The 26,869-nt window shown below is 48.3% G+C and overlaps 1 protein-coding gene across 1 annotated transcript; it reads right to left on the bottom strand.

Moving 5' to 3' along the window:
• Positions 1 to 682: 682 nt before the first annotated feature.
• Positions 683 to 23,431, bottom strand: ARHGEF33 (Rho guanine nucleotide exchange factor 33). Its single transcript, XM_059469158.1, has 15 exons — positions 23,410 to 23,431; positions 20,107 to 20,156; positions 14,608 to 14,772; positions 12,892 to 13,013; positions 11,916 to 12,058; positions 10,843 to 10,902; positions 10,018 to 10,233; positions 9,277 to 9,406; positions 8,422 to 8,554; positions 7,590 to 7,673; positions 6,756 to 6,839; positions 5,871 to 6,019; positions 4,824 to 4,982; positions 2,383 to 3,136; positions 683 to 820 (listed from the first exon to the last, which is right to left on the bottom strand). The coding sequence occupies exons 1-15, from the start codon at positions 23,429 to 23,431 to the stop codon at positions 683 to 685; spliced, it is 2,409 nt and encodes an 802-aa protein (XP_059325141.1).
• Between the last annotated feature and the right edge of the window lie 3,438 nt (positions 23,432 to 26,869).

Consider the following 26,869-nt stretch of genomic DNA (forward strand, 5'->3'; position numbering starts at 1 on the left):
GCAGTGATTCCCACAGCAGGACACAATTCAGGAAAACAGCATTCACATAAAAGGTGAAGTAGGATTTTGGTGAGTGATGGAAGTCCAAAAGAAAGGATGTTGCTGATTAGGCAATGCAATGCTCAGGTGCTTCAGCTGATGCTTCTTAGACCTTCTCAAACCACCTGGGTAATGCAAGCTGGCCTCCTGGAATGCATCTTTGATGGTAGGTTTTTTTGGAAAGTAGAGGAAAGAAGGGAATTTTAGACTTCTGGCCAGGATGCCAGGGTTGCAAAGGTAACCTTTCTGTTGTGGTTGAGGCCAGATAAGACCTGCCTTGAGTTTGGAAGAGCAAAGATGTACAGCAAATCAAGCAGTTTGGGGGATGAGGGGGAGGAGAAGATATAAGGGTTCGGCCAAAGCTTTCCAAAACTTAGTTCAGTCAGGTAGGGATGAAAGCTAGCAAGTTCCTGTGCTTATTGGACCTGCTGGTTGAGCTCCACTGCAACCCAAAGCCTGGCCCTGCCCTGTGCTAGGAAGAGCAGGATGCATTTGTAAGGCAGTTGTGAGAGTCTCCTCTCCCCCACCCTCCACCCTCTGTGTTAGCCAGGGGGATCCTGGGGCCTTGCTGTCTGTCTCCACCCCCGGGGGCCTGGGGAAGCACTGCTGTGCTTTGGCTGTGGCCTGCCTCTCTTGGGGCTGCTTATTTCTTTTTGAAGAGCTTGCGGAAGGAGCTCCGGAACCCCCCCTTGGGCTCGTGCCGCGGGTTGTGGTCGCTGAAGGATGTTTGCTCATTGTCATCCTTCTGGCAGAACCTGGTGTTGTCTTCTGCATGGAGCTCCTAAAAGGGAAAAGACAATTTAACCAGCATTTGCAACCTCACATTCTTGTTCCCTTCTCTCTCTATTTCTCTCTTTCTGTACTAGGAGGGACCTGGTGGGTGAGGAGGTGCTGATAAGGCTGGGAAGCAACACTGGTACCTCTGCAGAGAGCTTGTTCCTGGCTCTAGGGCTGAGGCAGGGACAGAGGAATAGAAGGATAAGCATTGTTAGAGGGAACTGGAGCCTTTCTTGCTAAGCTTTTTGTTTAGAGGAAGCTCATTAGCTTCTTTTGCCAGTGAGGGAGCAAGCCAGCTCGGGCAGTTGGAAGAACTTCCCGCCCTCTCCTTTCTCCCCTAGAGCAGGGAGGCATCAGGCTTTGGAGCAGTGAAATGTGAAAAACTGTTCTACTGGCTCTGCTGCTGCATGGTTTCATATCTCTGGGGCAAAAGGCTTCATTAGCACACGCACCTTGTGGTAAATGTGCCACTAAAAGAGCTGTCCCTCTTTTGGGAGAGTGCCAAGCTCCTCTCAGCAAGACTCTGGACAAGACCCTTTTCTCCAATTCTGCCCACCACTGCCATGGTGATTTCCTTTGCACTGGGGTGAGAACATGTCCTGCAGTTCTGGACAAGCTCCACATCTGCACCCTGCTGTGGGCCTTAGTTCTGTGCAGGTGAGTGCCAAAGAGCTCATCAGCCCCTTTCCCTGGGGTGCCTGTGTCCCCATGGCTCTCCCCTCTGCCTCATCTCCCCTGTTCAACCTTCTACCACCTCCTTCACTCACTAGGCTTTGCTTATTTTTTTTCTTTTCTTTTGAAGTTTCCTTGCTACCTTTTCAGTCAGGCTGTTGGAACCTATCTCCCATCATCATCTGCATCTAAGCACCTCAGAGCACCCTTGGCCTCCTCTTCCTTGGCTGTGACAGCCCAAAGCTGACTCTGAACAGTCACTGCAAGCTACAGAAACATTGCTCCTGCAGGACCTGGTGTCCCTGAAAGGTTACAGAGCTCTGACATGTCCCACCTGAGGGACACAGTTGTGGGCTCTGACTGTTCTCACACAGAGTTTGGCATAGGTCTGTACAATCCAGGCAGAAAATACAGGTGAAACAAAACCTATGGACCAGATCCCTGCTGGTGTAAATGGGCTGAGCTTGGCCAAGTCATGCTGGTTTACACTGGCAGGACTTATCCAGCACTTACCCAGCACTCCTCACAGCAGGTGGAAAGGCACCTGTTTAACTGGGTGCCAACCACAGCACTAATTTTGAACAGCTTTGTGTAAACTTTGTGACCTGCTCAGAACATTCACCTTGGGGGGGGAAGCTCAGTGACAGTGGAGACACATAAGAGGCTACCTTGTCTCAAAGGTGTTCTAGCTCAGCCAGCTGTGCACCTCAACCCATGCTTTTCCCAGGGGAAGATGTGTGTGAAAACGAGCAGTTGAGGTCTTGGAATGTGTGGGCTTGAAAGCTGTTTTGGCATGTTCTACTCTAACTGTATCTCGCATCTTTCTCCTGCTGCTGCTCCTGCTGCACCACCATGTGCCTCATTTTTTTTCTCCTCCTATTTAAGCCTCCTTACTTCCAAAAAGCTCGGTTTTTCACCCGCTCCTCTCTGTGGGGGGAAGTAGCTCCTTTGGGAGCTTCGGGATGAGGCTGAGATCATGTGAGGCTGAACATTCCTGTCCTGCTTCTGCTGCAGACGGCTCCCACTGCTGCTCCGTGTGCTGTAGAGTCTGGTGCTCACGCCCTCCGCGCTGCGCGGCAGCTCCTTCAGGGACCTGCTCAGCTGCTTCCCTTTGCTGTGGAACATCTCACGCTTGTAGGTGCTGCTGCTCACGGGAGTGCAGCTCTTAGGCAGGGGCTGCAAGGCATGGTCTGTCCTCTCTGGTTCTGAGGTGAAGTTCACAGGCCTAAGGAAGCAAATATCTAAGCTGGACTCGGAAGAGGCCGGGGAGCAGTTCTCAAAGAGAGCAAGGTTTTGGAAGGTGTCGTCTTCGTAGGGGCCTGGCATGGTGAAAACCTCCCCAGGGTAGTCAAACTCTTCGTAGCTTGGTGCAAAGTTCCTGGCATCCTGCAGCAGCTCCACGGAGGTTCTGATGGCTCTCTCGGTGTTCCCCACCGCGTCAGCCGGCGGCGCTTCGTACTCCATTTCGGGGATCGATTGCAAGGGGGCTGTCAAGGCCTTGAGTTCCTGCTCTGTCAGCTGAGAAGAGGCAAGGATGTTCTCTGGCCTCTCGTGTTTTCTGCTTTCCATCTCCCAGTCAGGGGGTTTTACAGCCTGGATGTTCTCCATCACTGTTGGCTGCGGTTTCTTCATCTGCGGCATCAAATGCCTTAGAAATAAAAAACAAAACAAAACAAAAAAACAGACAGAAGTGGAATACTAAAGGATGACAGACAGCATGACAAATTCCCCCCACCCCTTCACTCCCCCAGCCCTGTTGTGTTGATTTTATGGCCAAAAGGTACTCTCCTGTCTTGGAGAACAGTAACAGAGGTGTCTCTTACAGAAATGGCCTGGCTGGTTAGGAGGACCAAACTTGGAGAGACAGAACTGTTTATCCAGTAGTTTTGTCTGACTTTTGTATTCTACAGCATGAAATGAATAGAAACTGAGATGAGAAGGCAACTGCTCCATCTCTCTCCTGCTCATCTGCATTTTAGATTCTAACTTTCATTCCCTTTCTGTAATGTAGGAGCTGAGCCTCACTTTCCTGTGGTCTGGTTGTTTTTTCAGGTGGGCTGGGTTTCTCTCTTGGGTAAGGTGACTCTGTCCCCAAAATGTGTCAGGAGTATACTTGGAGGGCTCCTACCCTCCATGTATTTCAGCTGAGTCTTCAGCTCAGGAGCAATGTGGGGGTGGTGCCAGCTGAGGCTGCCAAGGTGGAGGCTGGAGCAATCTGTCTGAGAGGGGGGAGATTGGCTTGGGCAGTCTGGGGAGAAGGAGGCTAAGACTGATCTGTAACACTGCTAACAGAGGGGGACTGGGAATGATGCAGCCAAACTCTTGTTAGTATCAAATGAGATAAGAAAGCACAATAGCCACAAGTTGCTGGCATAAGAATAAATGTAAGTCTAGAGTGCTTCTCTGATCATCATCTCATTTGGCACCTGTTAGGCTGGAAATGGCCAAAGGGGAACTGTATTAGGAGTGGCTGAGGGCACTTGGTCTGTTCAGCCTGGAGGAGACTGAGGAGAGACCTCACTGCAGTTACAGCTTCCTCATAAGGGACAGCAGAGGGGCAGGCACTGATCTCTTCTCTCTGGTGACCAGTGACAGGACCTGAGGGAATGGCTTGGAGTTGTGTCAGGGGAGGTTTAGGCTGGATATGAGGAAAAGTTTCTTCACCCAGGGGGTAGTTGGGCACTGAATAGGCTCCCCAGGGCAGTGGTCACAGCACCAGCCTGACAGGGTTCAAGAGGTGTTTGCACAAAGCTCTCAGGCACACTTCTGTGACTTTTGAGGATGGTTCTGTGCAGGGTCAGGAGTTGGACTCAATGATCCTTGTCCTTTCCAACTCAGAATATTTTGTGATTCTGTGAAGATTTCCAGGTGTTACCAGTAGCCCTTATCTGTCTTGACTTAGTCTTGCGTCTTTTTGAACCCATTTCATACTTGTATCTTGTGATAGCAAATCACATCATTCAGTTATCTGCTGTGTGGAAGAGTATTATTTTCCCTGCTCTGAGACCTTGGTCCTGTTTCCCAGCTCTTGTAATGTTGACAGTGAATACTGCAGAGTGTTATTGTGCACACCACTGTCAGGCCTAAACAAATTCACATCCTCCCTGACATGCTGCCTTAGCAGGCAGCCCTGGCTAGAGCTCTGAAACATCCCCTGCTTGTAAACCACACAGTAGGGGATATCAGGATGGAGCCAGCCCTTCATCTCTCTATCCATGGACAGGGAGTGGTTTTGAAATTACAGCCTGTAGCTGCCCAGTGTCACTGGCATGCTGTGGGTGAGGAGAGAATTTTCAGCCTACTTTGAAAGCTGCCTACAAGGACAACAGGCTTACGGGGTGGTTGTGCCAGAGGAAGGTGCTGCTGGGAATGACTGGATGGCCTCTTCAGTGTGGATGCCACTGTCCCGCATTGATGCTGCACTGGGTGTTGGAGAAACCTCCTGGCTTGTGCACTGGGAGGTGAGACCTTTGTACAGCTTCACCAGGGATGACCTGAGGGAGGAGAAATCCATCGTCGGGCTAAGAAATAAGGCAGGGAATGAGCACGAGCGTGTAGAATCACAGAAAACAGGACTGGGAGGGACCTTAATATTCCTGTTCACCTCTGCCCACCCCAAGGAAGAGCCTGTTCCACCTAGTCTGCTCCAGCCAGCAGGGCATCCTGCTTTCTGTGGTGTTCTTAACACCTCTCCTAATTGCAGTCCCTCCCCAGCAATCTGCTCCAGCCCTTTACCACCCTCCATACTTGGAAGATTCCCTTGAAATTTGAACTTGTTCTGCTCCTCAGGTAATCATCACAAAGAGCAAAGGCAACCAGATTCTGATTTTTACTAAAAGCCTTGATTTCAAGGAATTATTCTGAACTACAACTTGAGAATCTACATTCAAGTTAATTTCCATCACAGTTAAACAGGTTATGGGAGACTTTTATTTCTCCTACGTCCTCCCCCAGAAAAATAAAATAACATCATTATTTTGGAGTCTCAGCCTATAAGGGAAACAGTCCTCACCCTCACCAGGGCCTGGAGCTGCCAGAGCTAAATTCCCATGTGTTTTCCCACTGGGGAGTGACTTTGCCACCAGCTTAAGGAATCAAATTATTCCATGAAACATGTGGCTGCTTTATTTAGAAGGACTTAGAAGTGATATTTCTTTTGCTCTCAGAGTTAGGCAGAAGGGCCCACCCCAAGTCTGACCTCAGTTTGGAGGGCAAATGCCAATAGTGGTTCTTCTCCAGCATTTGGATGCAAAGGGTTTTGTTTTATTTCAACAGAGCAATGTGCCTGTTGATCTTGCCTGGACCTAAATCCCCTATTTGCCAGGCTTCCCCCACCCCTCCTTTCCCTGGTGACAGAGACAATGAGTAGATGTTGTGCTTACTTCTTCAGCTTTTTCCTCTTCTGTATCAGCAGGTCTTCATTGCACTGGAAGAGGAGGCTGTAGTGTGAGATGAAAACGCGGAGGCGCTGCACGCACACCAGCAGCAGGTAATAGTCAGGGTGCTCTTGCTCCGTGAACTTCAGGACATTCTGAGGCACAGAGGAGAGCAGGCTGTTGGGAGGCTGTCCTGACCCTTTCTGGGGAGAAGGCACTACTGGAACCATGGATTAGGGCTCTGGAGTGCTCATGGCAGTGCCCTGGGGAAGCTTTGCTAGGCACCATGATTTTCTGAGGGACTTGGATGGGGCCTGCCTCCCACTAGCCCAGTACAATTGCACAAGGATCCACTGTAAATTTAATCACAGAATGGGTGGGGGATGCACTGGTTGAGTTTAGCTTAGAGGGAATAAACCAATGTTTTGATTTTCTAGGGTTTGCTTTCTGTGTATTCGCCTTATCTGAAATGTTTCAGTACAATTCAGATAAGCCTTCTGTGAACCAGAACTCTTTTTATCAGCCATCTCTCTGTAGGACAGGTGGTTGGGCCCTAGGAGCCCTCTCAGATGTGTCCCATCTCTGACCTCCTGTTTTCCCAGAGCAGCAGACAGCAGAGCCTTTGGCTTCCCAGGGGACAAAAGCTGTTTCTGTCAGGCCAATTGGAGAAACTCACAAATATAAGCAAGCCTCATGTGAAAAAGATGAAACTTAAACTATTGTTAGCTGGCTTTCCCTTCAGAAGTTTGTTGTTTTTTTTTTTTTTTCTTCAAAGAACCTGCTGAGTTTGTCAGGTCTCTGTACCTGTACAGGCCCAAATACCAGCTCTGAGTCAAAAGTCATCTGATGTGATTAGAGCTCAACAGCACAGTTTCCATCCTGGGGCCCTACCTGTAGATGAATAAGGTATTCAGGGATTCGCTGGACTATATGAAAGAACAGAATGTAGAGATCAGACTTGATTTCTTCTTCTACCTGAAATAGAGAAAGTGACTTAAGGGTCTTTTCCACCCATAAAACACAATTCCTTCCAGATGGTTCTGTGGTTTAATGAGTAGTTGTGCTGTAAGGAGTTACAACAGTTCACAGGGGCACACCAGGCATTTAGGCTGGGGATTATCTACTAGGGACACTCAGCCTAGTAAAGTAGGGGGGCACGTTGAAAGTGCACTAGTTAAATTTCAGTGAAACTCCAAGAAAAGTGTGCTCAGAATTAAGTTCTTAGTTTAGGCTCAAATTAATTGAACAAAATGGGATTGACTTCTAAATTAAAATATATTGGAAACAAGCAAATGGGGTTAGGTTACTGCACTTTAAACTAACTTTATATTTAACTTTCTAAGTTTAAATCAAGAATCCAGACCCAAACAGATGAAGCTGAAAGTGAAGACTTTTCCCTCTAAAGGACTCAATCCCTCTGTTTGGCTGAGTCCTCCATTTTCCAGGAGACAGTTCCTGGAAAAGATCTGGATAACATGTTCATAGGCAAGCTTTTGGGAGGTTTAATCTGAGACATTGTTTCCTGGCACAGCAGAAAAGCTGCTTTGGTTTCAGACAGTGAGGAAGGTGTCAAAGCTGCCTTTTGTAGGTGCCAGTCAGCCATGGCAACCTCCAGGAAACACAACAAGTGGATTGGCAGGAGAGTCCTATCATGGGCAGGCATAACAGGAGAGATCCAGGCTTGCATGTTGCCATTACATGCTGGGAAGCAGGCAGGATGTTTACCTCCTTCAGGATCACCACGTGGATCAGAGAGATGCATTCTGGCAGGTCCCTCAGGTAAGCAACATAGTAGTCCAGAAAATTATTCTAACAAAAGAGAAAGAGAAAAGAACACACAAATTTAACAGAGGCTTTTGCTCACAGAGCCAGCCAAACAGTTAATACCCCACTATCACTGCTGGAAGGTCACCAGTGCAGCAGAGCTGCTGTTTCACTCCTTCAGGGCTTGGAACTTCTCAGGAAAGTCTGTTTTATAAAATGTGTTCAGCTGTTGAGCACTGTGTGTAAAGCTTTACTGCAGGTGGGGAGGGGTAGAGAGGCTGGGCAGTAAAAAGCTCTTCTTATCTAAGATTGTTAAAATTTATAAAGTATCAGATGAGTTTTTACACATCCCTGCTGCTCACCAGGGCAACAGAAGTGAATGCAAGAAATCGTGGGCCTCTGCCTGCCCACCTGCTTGTCAGAACTCTGAGCAAGTGTATTGGGGCAGGAGAGCATCAGAACCCCTCTCTTTTCACACCCTCACTGGAAATACAGCCATTCAAGGTGTCAAGGCTCATGTGTGGCTCCTGCAAGCAGGTCTGGGTCTCATGGAGCTTATGGAGCTGTGCTATGGGGCTTCTGGCCCACAGGTGGGTCTGGCATGTGGGATCCCTGAACACCAGAGGGGCTGCCATGCCCCAGGACTGTCCTCCAAGGGGGTTTCTGAAAGGCCTTTCCCTTCAGGCCACAGCTGCACAGCACAGCCCCTCTGTTCAAGGTGTCTTGGTCCACCTGCACCTCAATAAAATGTCATAAAACATGACAGAAGATTCTGGAGAGGTCTTTACCATACCTCATCATTTGTCAGCTTCAGGAAGATGTCTCCTAGGATCCCTTGTCGTGGCCAGCTCAGGACTCTCTCCTGGAGAGCATGCAGTAAATCCACGTGCTGCTGCACCAGGAACCGCAAAGAGTTGGGGAAAAAGCTGATGGGAGACCAAACCAGACTGGGTTACACAGAGCAAAACCTCATCCCTAATAAGTGAAATCTGCTGAGGTGGGCATTCCTGAGTGGCCAGCACAGCCTTGCACGTGTAAGATTGACTGCACCATTATTGCTACAATAGCACAGGTGTTACTGACTCCTGTGGCTGGAGCCCTGGCTGCACTGGGGGGTCTTGTTTTGGCTGCTGTGTACATGCAAGTATCCTCTCCAGCTGGCCATTAATGAAGTGCTTTTAAAGCTCCTTAGGCTTTCCTTGCAATGCCTTGAGTAGCTGACCAGAATTAGCAGCACTAAAAAGCCCCAGGCAATGCTGCAGTGGCTGATGATGCAGGAGCATGGCCCTGAGCCACTGAGAGCTTGGAGGAGAGCTCCCCAACTTTCTGTCTTGTCTCATTTGTCAGGCCCTTTCACAGGACAACCCACTGGTGCAGAGCTGGTCAAAATGTCCTACTGCCTTTCTGCCACTTCACATTGATTTTACCCAGAATCAGAAAGAAGATGGTGGACAAGATGCAAGGGACAGGTAGGAATGTCTTTAATGACTGCAAAAACCTCCCAGTGCCTCCAGTTTTCAACTAGAAATAAACTAAGTGTTCAAAGATCTCTGTGTGGATGTAAGAAAAGTTTGTGAGGTGATAATGCAGAAGTAATATTGACTGAAGAAAACTCCCCAAAAGACAGAGAGCACATTACATCAAATACCTTCTCTCTTTGGTGCTTCTTTTCACATCTGGCCCTTGCAGTGTGGCCTTGATCTTCAGGATGAGGGAAAGGTTGATGACATACTTCCTTTCTGACTCCAGCAGCTCCAAGGCGATGTTCTGCCTTTTGGCTTCCAGAAGACAAGGGTTAAGTTTTAAAATAAGAAAATACTGACCTCAAGGACAGCTGCATGTTAGACTGGTGAGGAGATCATGAAAGGAGAAGCTTTTTTAAAAATTATATCAATGCCTCATCTTTTTCTGTGTTATTTACCCAAAATGTAAAACTCCCCCCTGATGCTACAGCATGCCCCAGCCATGACCAGTGCCTCAGTTTGCTGAGAAAGCTCCAATGCAGATGTATTTCCCCCTATGAATACAAAATTTTCTAAGAATAACAAAACAAGCAATCAAAGGCAAAACAACTCATATCAGGGTTTCCCATGCTGCAGAAACCCTGCAGAATGAGAGTATTTTTCACCCACTTAAGCAGCTGCTCTGCTGCAATCCCATCAGTACTCTGAACCTGGCAGGTCTTGGAAAGGAGAAGGGCTGTCCTGGGTACAGAGTGGTTCTGTCAGTCACACACCCCAACAAATACTCCAGAGGTCTTGGAGTGTGAGGCCCTGAGAGATTCCCCCCAGCAGCAGAAACTGGCCTGTGTGTCTCCTCCATGGATGCTAATCACCAGCCAGCTCACACCAGCTTTGAGCCTCTCTAGCCAGAGTTTTCTACTCCTTACCAGCCAAAGAGGGTTCACATATTATGTTGTCTGCTGAGCTGTATCTGCTTTGGCCCATGTCCTTCCCTCTCTCTGGTTGCTCTTTGGAAATGTATTCATCTCCCCAGTCCTTGGTGTCCTTGGGCTGCTTCCACACTGTTGATGGCAGATGCATTTTTGACTGTCCCTCTGTTGCCAGGGAAGGCTTGAGGCTGTCATCTGTCTCTATGGCTGCTCCTGCAATGACAGACAGCTCTATGGACTCTGACATCTCAGCATCTCTCTGACAGGTTATGCTGCAGCAAGCAGCTGTGTTCCCATCCATTTGAGGCACTGGAAGGTGAATTTGGAGCATTCTTTGTGCTTCACAAGGGCTGTAGCCTTGTGGAGTTAATTTACAAAGGAAGTGCAGTTGGTGAGCTCTTCAGCAGAACAAGGTTTGCACTCTGCCAGCGTTTATTTTCAAGCCAAATAAGATCCAAAATTAGACATATGTTAGAGAAGCAGAAACACCTTCTCTTCCCAAGTGGGAAAAGTGGTGCTCTCACTATTCTTTGTCACATCAGGAAGCTTCAATTCTTCCTTTCTGCAAAAGCACTTAGAATCTGAGAAAGCAACAGCAGAAAGGCTTTCTCTGCCAAATCCTTGGTACTGACCACCAGAGACACTTCAGGGACACAGGTTTGCCCTCATATCTCAACTGCAAGTAGGAAAATGGAGGTACAGGGCAGAGTGAAAGACATCCCTGTGAAATGCCTTCCCTGAAAGCATTTCTTCAGAGCAGTAAAGGCAGCACTCTAATAGAATCATTGTCTTGCTGTCTTTTGATGCTTGATATTTTATTACCTGGGCCTGCTATGACCTTCACACCTCCTTCTCCCATGGGCATGATCCTGGTGTCAGACACTGTTGAGGAACAAAGGGAACTTTAGCAACAGAAGGCAACTGTAGAGCTTGCTTCTTCCTGCCAAGCCCTGTCAGTAGGGCAAAATCCTCCAATCTTTCAGTTTTGCTATGAAAACATCCCTGTTGGACTCTCCTGTAAGGAGGATCTTTTCTACTGGGCTCTTGTCACAAGTCTGTGTTTCAGTAGCCCCTGCAGACAGATAATGTGGGGTCCCTGCTGTGCCCAGTGCTGTGTGACTGCAGAGGAATGTGAGCAGTCTTGGCTTCTCCTGGCATGCAGGTGCAGGTTGGTAGAGGATACTCCTGATACACAGAACAAAGAGGATGGAGACCTGACAAAGAGACAGGACTGATGTTTTCAGTGGAAAGGAGCTAATTGAAGAGCAGAGGGATGAGACTGGAAAGAAAGGAGCAGTGGAGAAGTGAGTGAGAAAGGTGATTGTGCAAGAGGGATGTGAGGGAGAGGGCTGACAAGCCACCTCAGAGCATGGGGCAGAGGAGGGCTATGATTGACAGGTTCTGAGTGAAACAGAGTAGAAAACAGCACATGGTTTTCATCTAATCTCTGCCTTTGTTGACATTTTTAATGAATATGTTTTTATTGTCTTCCTATGTGAACAGCAAGAGAGTGATAGACCAGCTTAGACCCCCAGACTTAATTATAGAACCAAAGGCTCTGGTCCATCTCCTTTTCTTTTGATTCCAACTTCCAAGTGTTTGGCAGTTGACAGTGTTTTCTTCATCAAGGTGTGATCCTCCTTCCTGTGCCCTGCTCCCTCACACAGAAACAAAACCAGAATTTTTATCAAGAGCCCCCATTTGGTTCTGTATCAGTGCCACTGGCACTACAGAATGAAGATTTAGCCTGTATCCCTCTCCTTGGAGGAAGCAAGAAATGGATGTTGAGACAGTGTTTGCAAAGCAAATACTTCCTGAACCCAGGTTACCCCAGTGATCTTTTTCTGAATTATTTTCCTGAGGAAGGCACTGCATTTACCTATTCTGTTTCTTACCTTTTTCATAAGTGACATTGTGTAAAAGACTTGTAAAATCTTCATTGATCAGCACAGGTTCTGGGAGGTTGATGGATCGGAACGGGCTGCCCTGGAGAGGTGTTGGCACTGTCTGTGACCCGTGGTCATCCTTCTGTGCTCTCCTGTACAAACACAAAGAATGAGGTGCTTGGAAAGTCTGAATGCTACAGGTGAAGCTCCTACACTACATTTGTGGCCAACACTGTCAGAAATAGGACAACTCTAGCAGAGACCAGGAAAGGAGCTGGCTTTGATGGAATTGGCAGTTCATGAACAATCTTCTGGAAATAACTTCCACTGGCTACAGGAGAAGGTTATTTCAGATCTATTATTTTGCAGAGCATATTTCATCTAATTAAATAGCTTAATTAGCTGAGGGGCTAGCCTAGATTTGCAAAGTGTTTGCATCAAGGCAGCTGTATAGACTCATGATCAAAACTCTGTTTTCAGAAGAAGGCTAATTAGGACCAAGCTGGACAAGTGTCTGCTTCATCACAGCATCAGTGTGAGCACATTCCCTGACTCTGCTCAGAGGAGAAAAGGCTGGTGACAGGAAAGCAGAGCAGGACTGCACCATCAGGAGCCCATTGAGTCCTGCAAGCCTGGAAGGGGAAATTGAAGTGCTGTTGTCTGAATGGTGGAGGCTTCTGACTTTCAACAGCCCCAGCATGTCTTTAGGGGGTCTCTGTTCTGCCAGGCCCTGGTTCTCCAGGGAGCTGCTGGGGGCTGTTTTTCTGTTGGAATCACAGTGAGGTGTTAGCATTTTCCTTCTGTCTTTGCTCTGTGGGGTGTGTGTCTTGGAGTCTGGGGTGAGCTGAAGCATTTCTAGTCATAAACAGTGTTGATACACACTTCCAGCCAGGAAAAAAATTAAGAAATTATGCTCTACAGAAAGGAACAAAATGGACACCACTGCTAATTAGCATTTTCAGGACCCTGGAGTTTGGGCCCTTACTTAGCTTTCATTTTCCGTGATTCCCGCCGCTTCTCTTGCTGCAGCTGCTCGATTTTCTGTTGCATTTCCTCCTGCTTGGCACTGATTTCTTCAATCATTGACTTTGCATCGCTGAGCTCCTCCTGAGAAACAGGCAAAAGCACAGCATTCCCATCAGCCCTACGTGGCACAGCTCTGAGTGCTGGCTGGTGTGCACAGAAGGTGCTGCAGGGTGCTCTGGGGAGTGGCTCTGTGATTAGACACTCCTCCTTTGCAAGGCCAGCATGTGTAACACCTGCTGTGCACAATGTGGTGATCCTTAATCCTACAGGCCACTCACCAAGCCAGCACAGAGCCCCATGATCAAGGCACTGGTGGGACATGAGACTCAGGGCTTCATCCACCACCAGCTGAAAGCATTGGGAGGACTCCTGCCCTTAATGGCATTTGGAGGTGGGCCTTAGAGAGCACATTTCCCTCTGCAGTTTTCCAGCATGTGTAGTCACATGTTGCACCTGGTTGAGATTCCAGTGTGAGCACTCACATGTATTAGCTTTTGCCAATCAGGTCATGGATCTGCCCTTTTAGCCTGGTTTCCTAAGGAAATGAGGCACTCCATATCTTCCCTGTCCATCCTCCCTCAAGCAGTTTCAGCCAAGCCTTACTCAGATGTAAAGCTCTGATGCATGAAGTTCCTGCAGGTTCCATGAGTGTGAGCAGCAGGATTGAGGAGAAATACTCAAGAGTTTAATGGAAACCAAAGGATTTCCCCCAGGCAAGGAGGTGACTTTAGTGGGAGCTCAGTGTTTGAATAGCCAACATGGGCATGAGGCAGAGGGAGAGCAGCCTTCGCCCCTTCTGTTGCTTGCATAATTCTTTGTGTCTGCATTTTAAATCCCCTTTTCCCCTATGACAATGTCCTGGGTAACCCTCTGTCTGGTTGCTCTGAGACCTCTCCCATGTGCCCTTGCCCTTTTTGTTGTTTTCCTTGCTCATCTGGCACTAAGGGCTCCTCTTGCCTGGTGCCATCTGTCTCCTTGTCACAGGGTTAGTAATGGGCTTTGTCAGTAAGCAGCCCTCTTTAGCTTCACAAGGTTTTATTGACTCAGCAAACCCCCCTGGGGAAAATTTGGAATAAAAACTATAAACAAGTTCCTCTGCCTGCCTCATCATCCACTTTCTGCATGGAGACACTGGCTGGTCTAAAGTGTACATCAAGCCTTCTTGCTAGGCTGTCTCTCCAGCCCTTTGTCTTTATCCTCTTGGGCCAGATCAATCCAGGCTGCACTTCCTCCCAGCCATGTGGAAATGCGACTTCAAAAAGCTTTAGGGTTTTATGTTAATATTCTGCTCCCCAGTGGCTTTGGTTCCTGCAGGAAATGCAGGAGACCCGACCCAAGGAGAGGTGTGGGACAGTGGCCCAGCAGTAGCCTGTGAGCAGGCCATAAATCCATGGCACGTGCAGCCTTTGTGCCCAGACTGCTTTGTGCCCAGGCAAGTCTCAGCACTGCCTCATGGCCAGTCAAGAAGGCTAAATGGGCCAGGGTGTGGGATACGTGTGAGTTGGAGCAGTGAGGGGACACCCAAAGCCAAAGGAAGTACCCCAGGTGTATCCAAAACAATTGCTCACTCACTTTCTTTGCAAACAGGGAGCATTGATGGAGGCAGGGGAATGCTTCCCTGTGCCAGGCAAGCTCACGTGGAAAGCATGCAGCCCCCCACAGGTCACACTCCTACCTTGAACGTGTTGAGGGAATTCTTCATCTCGGCCACCTTCTCTTCCATGGCACAGCGGCAGCTCTTGACCTTCTCCTCCAGGGCATACTCTCCATGCTGGATGCGTGACAGCTCCTGCATTGCTTCTGTGAAACCAGCCTTCAGCTCAGAGGCCAATGCCTGCAACTACAGCAACCACAAACAGGGGGGTTCAGTCCCTCCTCCCAGGATCAGGTGTTTGTGTCCCCGAGGGTCACAAAGGCTGGGTGTAACCCATCCTGTAAGGTGCTGTCCTTTTTCTCCTCCTCCTTTCATGGCTGGGAAACATGGGGAGAGGTTTGGCCCCTGCTGCAGTCTTGGTACAGAGTAGGAAGTGTTTGTCTTGGGCAATCAATGTGCCCTTTTTCAGACTTTTTTAAAAAACTTTTTTGAGTTTTTCCAGGCTCCCTGGCAGTTTGCAGCCTGTCAGCCTGTAGTAGGAGAGGACAGTCTGAAACATGCCAAGAAGGTTTGCAATAACAGCAGCCAGATTATGAATCTCCAAAGCAGCTGAGCAATCAAGAACGTGTCCGGTTTTGAGCAAGTCCTCCTCCCATGCGTGGGGCTGGAATTCTCCACACACAGATCTAGCCCCTCGCTCTCCAAGGGCTGTGGAGAAGCTCTGTCCTTTGCCATGGACTCTTTCCATGGAAGGAGGCAGCTCTAACTTGTGCTGGGGAGGGAACAGGAGGTTTTCCCCTGGCATACAGTGACACTGTGCCCACTCTCTCTGTTTTCTGTCCCTAGATGCCCTGTGCTCACCACCTAAGCTGGAGGCAGGCAGTGATAGCTGGGTGAAGCAGGAGATGGACCGGGGCAAGCCAGGCTGGCAGAGCAAGCAGACAAGGCGGGTGTGGAGGTGGGCAGTGAGGGGGATCAGCAGCTGGCACAGAGCAGGGAATTCCCTCTGGGAGCAGCTGGGGCTGGTGAGCCTGACTCTGCCCCAGTGCTGTGAGCGAGGCTCGTGCTGCCTGCACAAAGCCCTCAGCGAGGTCGCGGCCCAAGGCGCTTCGGCACAGAGGTTTTTACCTTTACAACAGAAATGCGGCCTAACATCTGGTTATAAACTGAGTCCAAAACGGGAGCACTGCTGGTAAGCGGAGAGCCACCCCGGGAACTCAGGCGCTTGAGTCCTGCAAATGGAGCAGAGATGGCTTCCGATACCTCGGGGCACTGGCACGCACCAGCCTCCTCTGGTCAAGGCTGGCAGTGTCTTTCCAGAGGATGTCTGCCTGCCATCCCCAGCACTCACCCCACAGCCCCCACTCTGAGCCTGGACACACATTTCCAGAGTGCCTGGGTAGGAGGAGCGGGACTGACAGGAACCACAGGCACTGGGACCATGCAGAGGGGAGCAGGAGGCTGAGGACATCTTCCTTCATCAGGATGAAACCCTGAGCCAGGCCAGCTGGAGCTCCAGACTCCTTGGCTGAACACTTTCTCCCTCCCCTCCTGGTCACAGTGTCAACCCTGTGACCTGTGCATGTAGTCTGAAGGGTCAGAGGGGCTGCTTAGGGCAGACAATGACCACACTGCTTCTGATATCTCAGCCCAAATGGTTGTGGCATCATCAGACATCCTAACATATGTGCCTGGAGAAGGGGGAGGAAGGGAGGGTTATAAAGTACTGTGACTGTGCAAAATGTTAATATTCCCATCCCTGCTCGCAGCCGCTTAAGGACAGACTTTCCCCCTGAGCTGACCTGGCCAAGGCACAGTCTGTCTGCCAGCCTGCATCAGGGCTGGGCATCACACACCGCCCTCCAAGTGACAAGGGTTCATTTGCAAGATCTGTCCCTTCCAACTGGAATATGCTATTCCATTCTAACCTATGCTATCCATTTTAGAAATCTGCTTCAGGATGGAGGTATCACAGCCCCAAGTCTTGCTAGCAGTGGAGCAGTCCTTAGAGCTGGCCCTGGAGATAACATGGTCTGGGGAGAATAAGCTGAGAATGAAATGTTTCTGCCTACAAGCCTGGCCATCTCCTTCTCAGATGCTTCCAGAAAGGGGGTAAACTACACAGATCCTTTGAAGGGTATTGGGGTGGGAATCATTGCTGATCTTGAGGTTTCAGAGTAAGAAAAGCTGCAAAGCATCAGCAAAAGTGGACCACTGCAGAGAATTTGGTGTCCATGTGCTCTGAAACACTCTATGAAAGCAGAGTTCAGCCAACAAAAGGAAAGACTTGGATTAGAGCCTGGATGAAATACCCTCTGCATCTGAGAGCAGACAGTGACCTGTTATTTTGGTATTTGCTTTTGGCCAATCTCTGGTTTTGTAGTGACAGTGCTAGCTTAGTTTCTTTGTGTGTCCATCTCAGTGCTCCAGAGCCCAGCCTGAGTCTGTCCTGCCCCATATATCCTTCCTCAGCCCCATGCAGCTTGCAGTGGCTGTTTCAGACACTGAAATGCATCCTTGTGTTGCTGCTTGAGGGATGAATGCAGCCAGAAACACCACCAGCCACAGAGCATGTCTGATGGAACAAGAAGTGCTGAAACCCTGAGCAGGTCAGGGTTAGCATAGAGGGAAATACATTCTTGTTGCATTGGATGCAGAGTTGATCCAAAATCAAGTGAAGTGATACAGGAACAGCACATTATCTTTAAACTCTTGCCAAGCATGGTGTAGCTATGGATTTTAGTTAGAGCTCATTTCTAAAAGCAAGCTGTAGAAAACCATCCTTTAATCCCATAAGTGTTAGAACAGATGGAAGCCACTGAGGTATCAGGCCCTGCCCATGTCTTGGCCAAGTGACAGGGCTCTGTCTCCACAGGGATGGCCTATGCCTACAGGACCAGAGAGGTACTTCACAGGTTTGTGACCCTCTGGAAAGTCAAGCCAACTCTGTGTTTGCAAAGTTTCTAAGTGCAACACATACCAAAAAAGACAGATTGTGTAATACGGCAACAGTTAAACCATAATGTGTTGCCCTGGCTCACTTATTCATGGGACTAAAGATGTAATTTAACATTTAAGTTGTGGAATTTAAGAAACAATAACTTAAATTGAACTAATGCCTAGAGGATAAATGAATCTGCATAGTCACAGGGAGTCCTTCAAACCTGTCCAACAGCTGTTCAAAAAAAGCATTTAGGCATCTAAATAATTTAGTACCAGGTACAGACTTCATCTGCCTTTGGACTGTGGCCCTCAAACCTGACAAAGCAGAGCAGTGAGGTATCCAGTGCCTTGTGTTTGTAGGTATGTCTTTCTTGGGCCCCGTGACTCCTAGTTCACCTGCTGCCCTGATGATTTTCAGCTCTGTGTGGAAAAGCCATGCTGTTCACAAAGGGTGCACAGGACTGATGCTGCGTCCTGGAGCCGAGGCAGCAAAACTGCAGAGTCTCCCCTCTCTCTCTTGGTGGGTGCCAGCAATTTGAGACATTTGTAAAATATAACAACAGTCTTGCAGCCTAAAGATTTGTTCAGGCTTTGAGGCAGCCCAGGGAGGATGGTTCTGCACAGCAGATGGGGATGGTTTATGGAAGGAGGGAGTGGGATGGAAAGAGGGCAGCAGAGCCTTGGTGAGCTGGGCCACTGTCCTGGCTGCCACTGAAGGGATGGGAGGGAGCCCTGCCTTCTCTGAGCAGCTGTGTCCCCACAGGTTCCCCCAGCACTGGCCAGGCTGTCCAGGGCCCTGTCTCCACAGGGATGGCCATTTGCACCTGCATCCGTGGCAGCTGCCTCAGTCCTACACTAGAACAGGACCTGCTGTCTGGGACCTTGAGCTGGAGCCTGTCAAAGGCAGTAGAAAACAGGCTCATGATACAGAAATACTGCACAGAACAATTCTGCTGTTATAAATATATCCTTGAAAAGAGCAGAACCTTCTGTGGCCATGAAGGAGTACTGTCTGTGGTGCTTCCCCAGCTTATCCACTGTCCAGCACTGCACATCTTTTGGGGCTGCTCTGAAGAAGTAAACAGACATTGTATCTCAAAAGAGGGCTGCCTGAGGACACTGCTTGAAACCAATCAGGCACAAAATCCAGTGTTTGACACAAGCCCTGGATCTGATTTTTCACAGTTGCATGATGTGTGCTTTTACCAGGAAACAACTAATTTTTAGAACAGCTACTAACTCCCGTGCTTAAGGGCAGCACTCCTACAGCCAAGCATTAGGAAGGCTTGCAGGGCCTTACAGCAGGAGAGCAGCAGAGCTGCAGTGGTGTACAGTGGTAAAGAAGCTGGTCCTAGGAGTATATCCAGCATATGTATTCCTAGGCAAGGATGGTAGGCATACAGTCAGAGCAGCAAAGTACAGAAGAGAAGGATGACTTAAAGGGAGCTGCAAGTACCCATCAGCCCTTGCTCCACATCTGTGCGGTCCCTTTTGGTAACTGCATCCTCCCGAGGGCCTTTGCTGAAGCAGAAGGGAGGAGCCAGCTGGTGACTGACATGTAAGGACTCAGGAGGGTATCCACATGTCAGCTGGAAAACAACATGTGTGCTTGGTGTTTCCAGCACACAGTCCATGTGCATGTTGGATGCACTGTGCTGGACCCCTGGAGCTCTCTGGATGGGAAAAGAGGATGAGATGACAGAAGTGCTGGGTAGCTCATGGAAAGCAGTGCCTTCTCCACTTGCCATGGTGCACTTGCAAGCAATTATGGACATTAATGTTGCAATGGTGGCAAGAGAGGTCTCAAATAGTCTGATTTCCACTTCAGGGGTATGTTTCCTCTCTCAGATTATGGTTCCATATTGAACCAGACCAGGGATTAAACTGCTTAAAACTCTGTCACATTTCCTGCAGACTGGAAATGAGTAGGAAACATCACTATGGAAAGGCTGAAACTGCATCTTGCAGGACGGATATTCCTTGGGCTGTGGTCATAGACAACCTTACAGCATCTATGGTGTCCAATTGCAGCAAAAATGTTAGCCCAAAGACAAGGCACAGAGCTCAGGAGGAACTGATCACCAGGGTTTCTAGCTGGGAGGCCAGACAAAGACATGCAGAAAGACTCAACACTCTGGCTGCTCTGGATTATCAGGCAAGAGCGCTCCATGGTCTGAGGAGCTGGGAGGCTGCCAGGATAACCCAAAGCCCCACAGAAGACTTGGCCCCAGCTGCATAAGACACCCCTGCCCCATGTCAGTCAACAGATCATTGCTCCTGGGACAGTTCAGCAGGTTTGCTGAAAGCTCATAAAGCTCAGTCATGAAATCTCCCCCCAGCCCAGTGAATTGACATTCTCTAGTTGGTGCTAATGATGTCAGCTGCTTAATTAGCTGAGCTCACAAATCACCTGTCTAAATACAACTGGTTGTGAGCAGAGAAATTTTACTGAAAGGTATTTTAAGATGAGGCCCAAGATGTATGGTATTTATTCATGCAGTGTGCATGTTTTGGTCACCATGTTTCTTGTAAATGCCTACATTTTTCCTTCAACTTAATTTAGCTTTTAACTACTGTTTATATATTAGTAACTCTTTAAACTTTTGGAGTTATTTAGGGCATTTTGCTCATCTTTACCTGGGAAATCTGTGTTGCAGGGGTACTCACAGGCACACTTTCAGTCCCTCCTGTGGGAATAAAGAACTTCAGTCAATTAAAATGACTTATAATGGCTGCTATTAATAACTGGAACAGAGGGTTTGAAGTCCCTCTTGAGGAACAAATCAGTTTTAAAGGACTCAAGTCTCACTTTAGGAGGTCTGAACACCATATCTTTTGTAAAATAAACTGCAATTATAAAATGGGAATGACTCACCTAAATTCAGATGTTAAATTCACCTTATTTGCTGTCCTTTGTCTGGCCAGAGTTGATCCATGCAAGGAAGTGAGAAAGCTTGTATGTGCAATTAGGACTAAATTGCTCCCTGTGAAGTGTAGTTCTGTGTACCAGCCTTAGATAACACTATTTTTGGGTTTTTTTTTTTTGTCCTAAAGCACTACTGATCTGTTTCTCTACTGAAACAGTCAGATTTGTCCTCTATTATATCTGTACGTATTTCTATCACCTCCACAAAAGGCAAAATACCTTATCTATATATTTTAAATTTTATTTTGTCACAATGCAATCCAAGCGGTAATGATGTCTTTTCTAACCTCCCAAAAGTACACCTTTTCATTGGTTTTGTCATTCCTGGGGTTTGTGGTATGGTGATCCCAGCTGATCTTGTAAAACTTAACATTGCTGAAACAGACTTAGCTGATGGAAGAGATTATATCTATTTTGCAGAAGTATTTGGACACTGCAGAGACATTATCTCTAGGCATTAATCCTAGAATCATGGAATCATTTGAGTTGGAAGGGACCTTTTAGAGGTCATGTAGTCCAACTGTCTTGTGCAGAGACCTCCAGTTGTCCAACAGAAATCACTTCTGGCTGTGCTGCCGTTGCCCTTTGAGGCAATTGCAGTCCAATGGCCTTGGTGTTATTCCCTCCATCAGGCTGGATCTCACTCCCAGAAAACACCATGCTACTCTTGTTCCTCATTCCCCTTGGGAACGCCACTTCACCAGATGGGTTTTCTCTTGCCTCCAAGTGTTTGCCTCACTCATCTCTGCTAAGTCACAGACATGACCAATAACCCCATGCCCAACTCCAGGGGAAGCCAAGCACCTTCTTTCCATGCTGGCTACAGATGCTTGGTGCTTTTCCAACCTGGGCCTTTAAGACCACGGAAATCCAGTCCTGCAGAGGCTGGAAAAGCATGCAGGGAGAACTCTGCACAGTCAGCCAGTGGAAAGTTGAAGCCTGGAAGTCAGAGCTATACAAGGCATAGCTCCATTCTGATTTTCTTTACCCCTGAGGGGGAATGTGGGTTACCAGCAAGGACACCTATGAAATGGCCCTGTTCTGGTCTCCAGGATTTGTCCTGATTCAGAGGAACTTGAGCAAATTCCCCCATGAATTGCAGAAGGGAGAGGCAGAGAGGCTGTGTGCTCCTCTCTGCCCATGTGCCACTTCCTGCCTGTGTTCATGGCTCTCTCAGCTGTGGGGCTGAGTAGCTGGGTCAGACACTGAGCCTCTAGGGAATATCCTCTCATGCTCCCTCCTAGGAAAACAAGAAGCAGCAGGCTGACTGGGAGAAGTGACTATGACTGCAAACTGCCAGCTGTTTGGGGTCAGAACTCATCAGCCAGCCTGCACCAAGTCCCACGTTTCAATTTTTAAATTACAGGTTGTTTTCATCTTCAGCTTTGGCCTGTCTGGTTCTTTTTTTCAGATTTTCTCTGCAACCACATGAATTAGGAACTGACCTTTGGCCAGAACTTTCTCCTGATGCCTGGAGCTGGGGTTGTGTCTACAGTGACTCTCCTGAATCACGGAAACTGAGGCCCATGCCAGGTCTGTTGGGCTCCTGCTGTGGGATAGCAAGGACTGACTCAAAGAGAGCAAGAGGACAAGTTTCTGAATTAATAGTACAACACAAACCAGGTGCTGGCAGGACAAGGAGATGCTGTTTTTACAACATGGGTGGGTGTATTGAGTGCAGAGCTCTGTAAAGGACTGGAGGTGTCAGGTAGAAGCATAGCACAGCAAAGAAGAGCCTTCTCAAATTTTCTTTGGGTGTCTTTCAATCTGATACAGAGGGCCTGAGCCATGTCCTGCAGAGATCTGTAGGGATCTTTCATGTGGATTTGATTGTGCATCAGTCTATAATGTCCTTGGATTTACTAAAAGTGAGGAATTGCTCCTGAGTGAAACCAGAATTGGGGAGAGGACCACTGCTACTGTGACTTTACTTCCACCTTTGCCATGAGCACTCTCTGAATGTACCCAGTCAAAACCCAGATAATTTCTATAAAGTCACTGCAAAGAGCTGAAGCAGAGGAGGCTCCTCACAGCCTCACTGTGGGAAACAAGGGACTTTGTGCATCTCCCAGTTTCTGCACTGAACATCTGCAGCCCATGAGGGCATAACAATTAATTGGAAAAAATCCCTGAGATAATTTCCTTTTCAGCCTGCTGTAGTGTAAGGGCCTAGGTACATAGACCTAATTTCATCAAATTAGAATAATCATCATAATAATAGAGAAATTAACTTTTCCGATAACTATGCCATGAATAGTGGCACCACCAAGCACCTTTTAAGAGGGAAAGAGGTGGTCCAGTCTCTCTCCTGAGCTGACAGCTGTGGACACTCCTAGAGCTGCTCCCCCTGCTCACAGTTCCAAGAGTTCCTCACCATATGGACACAGTGCCTCTGAGGTGGCAGGGCAAAGCACAATGCAAGGGGTTTGGGGTGGAAAGCAAGCACCACATTCCTCTGAAAGAAGTCAGTAACCACTAAAACCCTGGATTTGAGCTTTTCAGATTTTCTAGAATGCAGCCAGCCTTACAAGGACTGATTGCATGCAAGCAATGTGGCCTGGATACATCTTGGTGCTTGCAAGACTGGGATTGGTGCAGATATCTGTGTTGTGGCACCAATATGAACAAGAACCCCTCTCTACAAAGCACATGGGGGAGAGAAGCAGATCCTCATCACAGCACCCTCATGTAAAACACAGCTTTGGACAGCCAGAAGTCTCTCTACATCCTAAGGCAGAAGTGGGGCACGAGGCAAGAAAAGGACGACTTCCCACATTGGACATTACATATGCCACAGGAGTATTTTCCAGAGAGGAGAGGGAAATGGTTCTAAAATAAGAAATAAAAATGTCAACCCCCAGATATTTCTAAGAACTGAAAGTACTGAACATTTGCCACGGTTGAGAGGTGCTCTCAGGGGCCTGGCTGGTGGCCAGCAGACAGCTCCTATGAGAGCATGTTTCTCTCTTGCTGTCTTTCATTCTTGCAAGAAGTGAAATAAGAGGCTGCTTTACCTTCGTGTTTGTTTGTGTCCATGGCTGCTATGGGGAGTGCGTCCTCGCAGGGACTCGTGTCCTCACTCGGGAGGGCTCTGGCTGGTCACTGGGAACATCCCATGGCTTACAGCTGCCCACATGGGAGCCCTGGGCTGGGGCTGATCTGAACCCTGAGTGCAGAAAATGCAGAAAGGGTTTATTGAGCAGAGCTGCTCAAAGTTCAGGCAACAGAGAAAGGAGGAGGGATTTGAGACAGAATGGAGCATCCTAAAGATCTGTTTGGGTTCACAGAGTGGATGCTGGTACAAACACTTCCCTCCCAGCCCAAGGCCATTTGTGCTTCCATGGACAGGTGACTAAAAGGTTCTATGTAGTCCCACAGAGACTGTTTTCTCAGCAAGGTACTTCCTGTATGAACACTGAATCAAAACATGCTCTAGTTTGAACAGCACATGAACACCTTGCACAGGTGTTCTGCATCCAAGAGTCAGCTTTTTGCTAGGCAACCAGTCACCCAAAATCTGCTTCAGACCTGTGTTTGGGCCACAGAAATACTGCCTTCAGAATGCTGCTGCACAGTTCTGCCAGCACTTTAGGAGGCACTTGTCCTGCTGTACCTGCTCTCTCTGTCCACAGCCTCCCTGACTGGGAGACACAGGAGTGCTGCAAGGCACCTCAGTGTGCAGAGGTGTGGCCTCTGTGGGAGCCAGGGACAACAGGGCATGATGCTGTGCCCAAGCCAATCCCATGGTAAAAAACATTCTTTTTTGGTATTAGGTTATTCCAGAGAATGACAAGACTGCAAGTTGTTTTTAAAGTAGCTAAATCTCTCTAGAAGTTTTGAGGACCAGGTATTTAAGTGTGTGTCTCTGAGCAAAACAGACTGACAAATTCAACTTCACTAGCAAAGTTGTTAAAACTTTGGTCCCAATTTAAATTCGTCAGCACCACAGAAAATTCCTGAGACTGGGTTGTTGAACTAGGATCAGTGTGCTTAACAGAAAACTGTTAACTTTTGTTAGTTTAAAAATTCAGAAACTGTTAGTTTTAAAATTCAGAATTGCTTTTGCAATGCTGGGGGAAGAGGAACAAGTAGGAAAGACAAAACAGATATGTAAGAAACATGAACCTCCTCTGTTTTCACTGAAAACAAAGAAAACAGCATTTTGCTGGAAATTAATTGATTTCATTTTTGCATATTTTTGCCTGTTCTGTTAAGGACATGTTTAAGCACAGTCTGTGTCCTCTGCAGAGCTCAGGAGTGAGTCTTTGAAACTGGGACACCGGGGATGCCACCATCCCCTCCTGCTCCAGACAAACCAGGAGTTTTGCTATCTGACTGCACTGTAAAGTAGGTTGACCTTGGTTAAGTGGGTCCAGAAAATCTTATCTGTTTTACCAGAGTAACTGTCTTTGTGTGTCCTCTATCTGCAGCCTACAATTTCCTGAGTTACCCCTTGGTTCTTTGTTATGTTAAATAATTGCATTAACATTGGCTACTTTCCAGAATTTAGGGCTCACTGCTGTACCCGGTGAATGTGTAACATTGCCTCTCTCTCCCTGGTTCTCCTGAATTGCTGAATATTGGAAGCAAAACTAATCAGTCCTTCCTCATCACTGGAACAGAACCTGAGCCTTGCCCTGGATTGCAGTGAAGGTTTGTCCTCTGTTCCCCCCAGCTGTGGCTGGGGAAGCTGTTAAGATTGTCCTCACCAGGGACAGGATTTCAGGGAGCCTGAGCTGGCTGAACAGTGTCTGGCTTGTGCCTAAAGGGTGCAAAAATGAGTTGGAGAATAGGATTGGTATTTGGCCCTAAGACCCTGGATGGGGGCTGCTTGGTCAAACCATGCCTCTGCTGGCAGTGGACAAGTCCTGAACTCACAACAGAATCAAGGTGAGCAGGAGCCCTGGCATGGCTCTAGTTCAGCTTCCTGCTCAAATCAAGAGTAATGTCAAATTTCCTCAGGACTCAGTCCAGCTCTGGTCTAGACAGTTCCCACACTGGAGTCCTCACAGCCTCTCTGGGCCCTCCAGTACCCTGAAGAAGAATATTTTTCCTTACATCCAGTCAGTGTTTCCCTTAGCTGCAGCTTGTACCCAATGCCTTTCACTGTGCATTTCTGGGAAGATTCTGAACTCCATCTTTTACAGCCCCCTTGAGGCAGTTAAAAGCTGGAGAGGATCCCCCCCTTCGTGTTTTTGTCTCAGTCCTGAGCAAGTCCCTCCCTCTACACACAGACATGATTCCCTGTGCACATCAGCAGCAAGTGCAAGCCCTCCATGAAGCTCCTTTCCCAAACCACTACCAGGCCTCCAGCTGTGGCAAATCCAAGGTTTGTCTGACATGCCAGCCACCACAGGGTAGTTCCCTCATCAACAAGGAGATGTTATGGCTCCTCTGCAAGCTCCCCACTGGCCAGGCTCAGTACCCAGCCACAGGGAGCCATTCCCAGGCAGTCTTGGCCTCCCTTTCAAGCCCAGGTCCCCTGCTTTAGGGACAAGAAAAGGCAATGATGTGATTGTTTCTTCAGAGCTGAGCACTAAAACTCATTTACACTCCTGCAGTTCTCATCTAGTCAGAATAATATCTCCAGAGTAAAGCCCAGAGAATAATTTGAAGGTGTTAAAGCCACCAGATTCCTCCATCATGGCAAAAAGATGTATTTTCCCCTTTTGTTTCTATCTCCCCTCCAGCAGCCAAATCTGATGGATCCAAAGAACTTCTGCTGTTTGTGACTGCCATGGTGCTGGTGGCCAGCAAAGATCCCTGCCCTGGTGCCTTGCACGAGCAGCTGGCACTGCAACCAGCCTGTCAACAGAGCCTGGGCCAGCACCCACTTCCCATGAGATCCCTGAGGGAGAAGGGAGGGAGGGAGGGAGGGAGGGAGGGAGGGAGGGAGGGAGGGAGGGATGGGTGGATGGATGGATGGATGGATGGATGGATGGATGGATGGATGGATGGATGGATGGATGGATGGATGGATGGATGGATGGATGGAGGGATGGATGGATGGATGAGGTCCCAGTGAGTTGTGCCCTTGAGGCAGCACAGCAGTGGGGTTCCTGCACAAGCCATGCACGGTGCAGAGAGGGGAGGCAGCTCCTGCAGCCCGAACTGCAACTGTGTGACTGTGCTCCCCCTGCCAGCACTCCCCCCACATGGAATGGCACAGCTGGGGGAGAGAATCAGCTGTGCAGAGGATCACAGATCAAAAACACTGAGGGATACACCAAGCTTCAGCATGCAAGCAGGCAGGGTTCAGTAAAGCATTCACAGCCTAGCTTGGAGCAGAACGGTTGCTGTTTGCCTGGCTTCCTGCCTCATTCTGCTTCTGAAATCATGACATGGGTAGCAGTGCAGGAATCCATGTGCACTTTTGCTGCTTCAGTTTTTAAGCATCCACAGTTTTCCTAAATAAATGCTTGGGATCTTCCTGGTGACTGTGTCAATGCTGCTGGCTGAGATTGCTGGCTGTTT

The sequence above is a fragment of the Ammospiza nelsoni genome, chromosome 3 (assembly GCF_027579445.1).
Source record: "Ammospiza nelsoni isolate bAmmNel1 chromosome 3, bAmmNel1.pri, whole genome shotgun sequence".
NCBI classification, from domain to species: Eukaryota; Metazoa; Chordata; class Aves; order Passeriformes; family Passerellidae; genus Ammospiza; species Ammospiza nelsoni.

Excerpts from the sequence above, each read along its gene's own strand:
- ARHGEF33 (XM_059469158.1), bottom strand. The coding sequence starts at position 23,431 with ATGGACACAAACAAACACGAAG. Across the intron at positions 3,137-4,823 it reads TCCTCTGGCACAACCACCCC|GCATTTGATGCCGCAGATGA; the intron begins GTAAGCCTGTTG and ends TTTATTTCTAAG. Across the intron at positions 821-2,382 it reads AAAAACCGAGCTTTTTGGAA|GAGCTCCATGCAGAAGACAA; the intron begins GTAAGGAGGCTT and ends TTTCCCTTTTAG.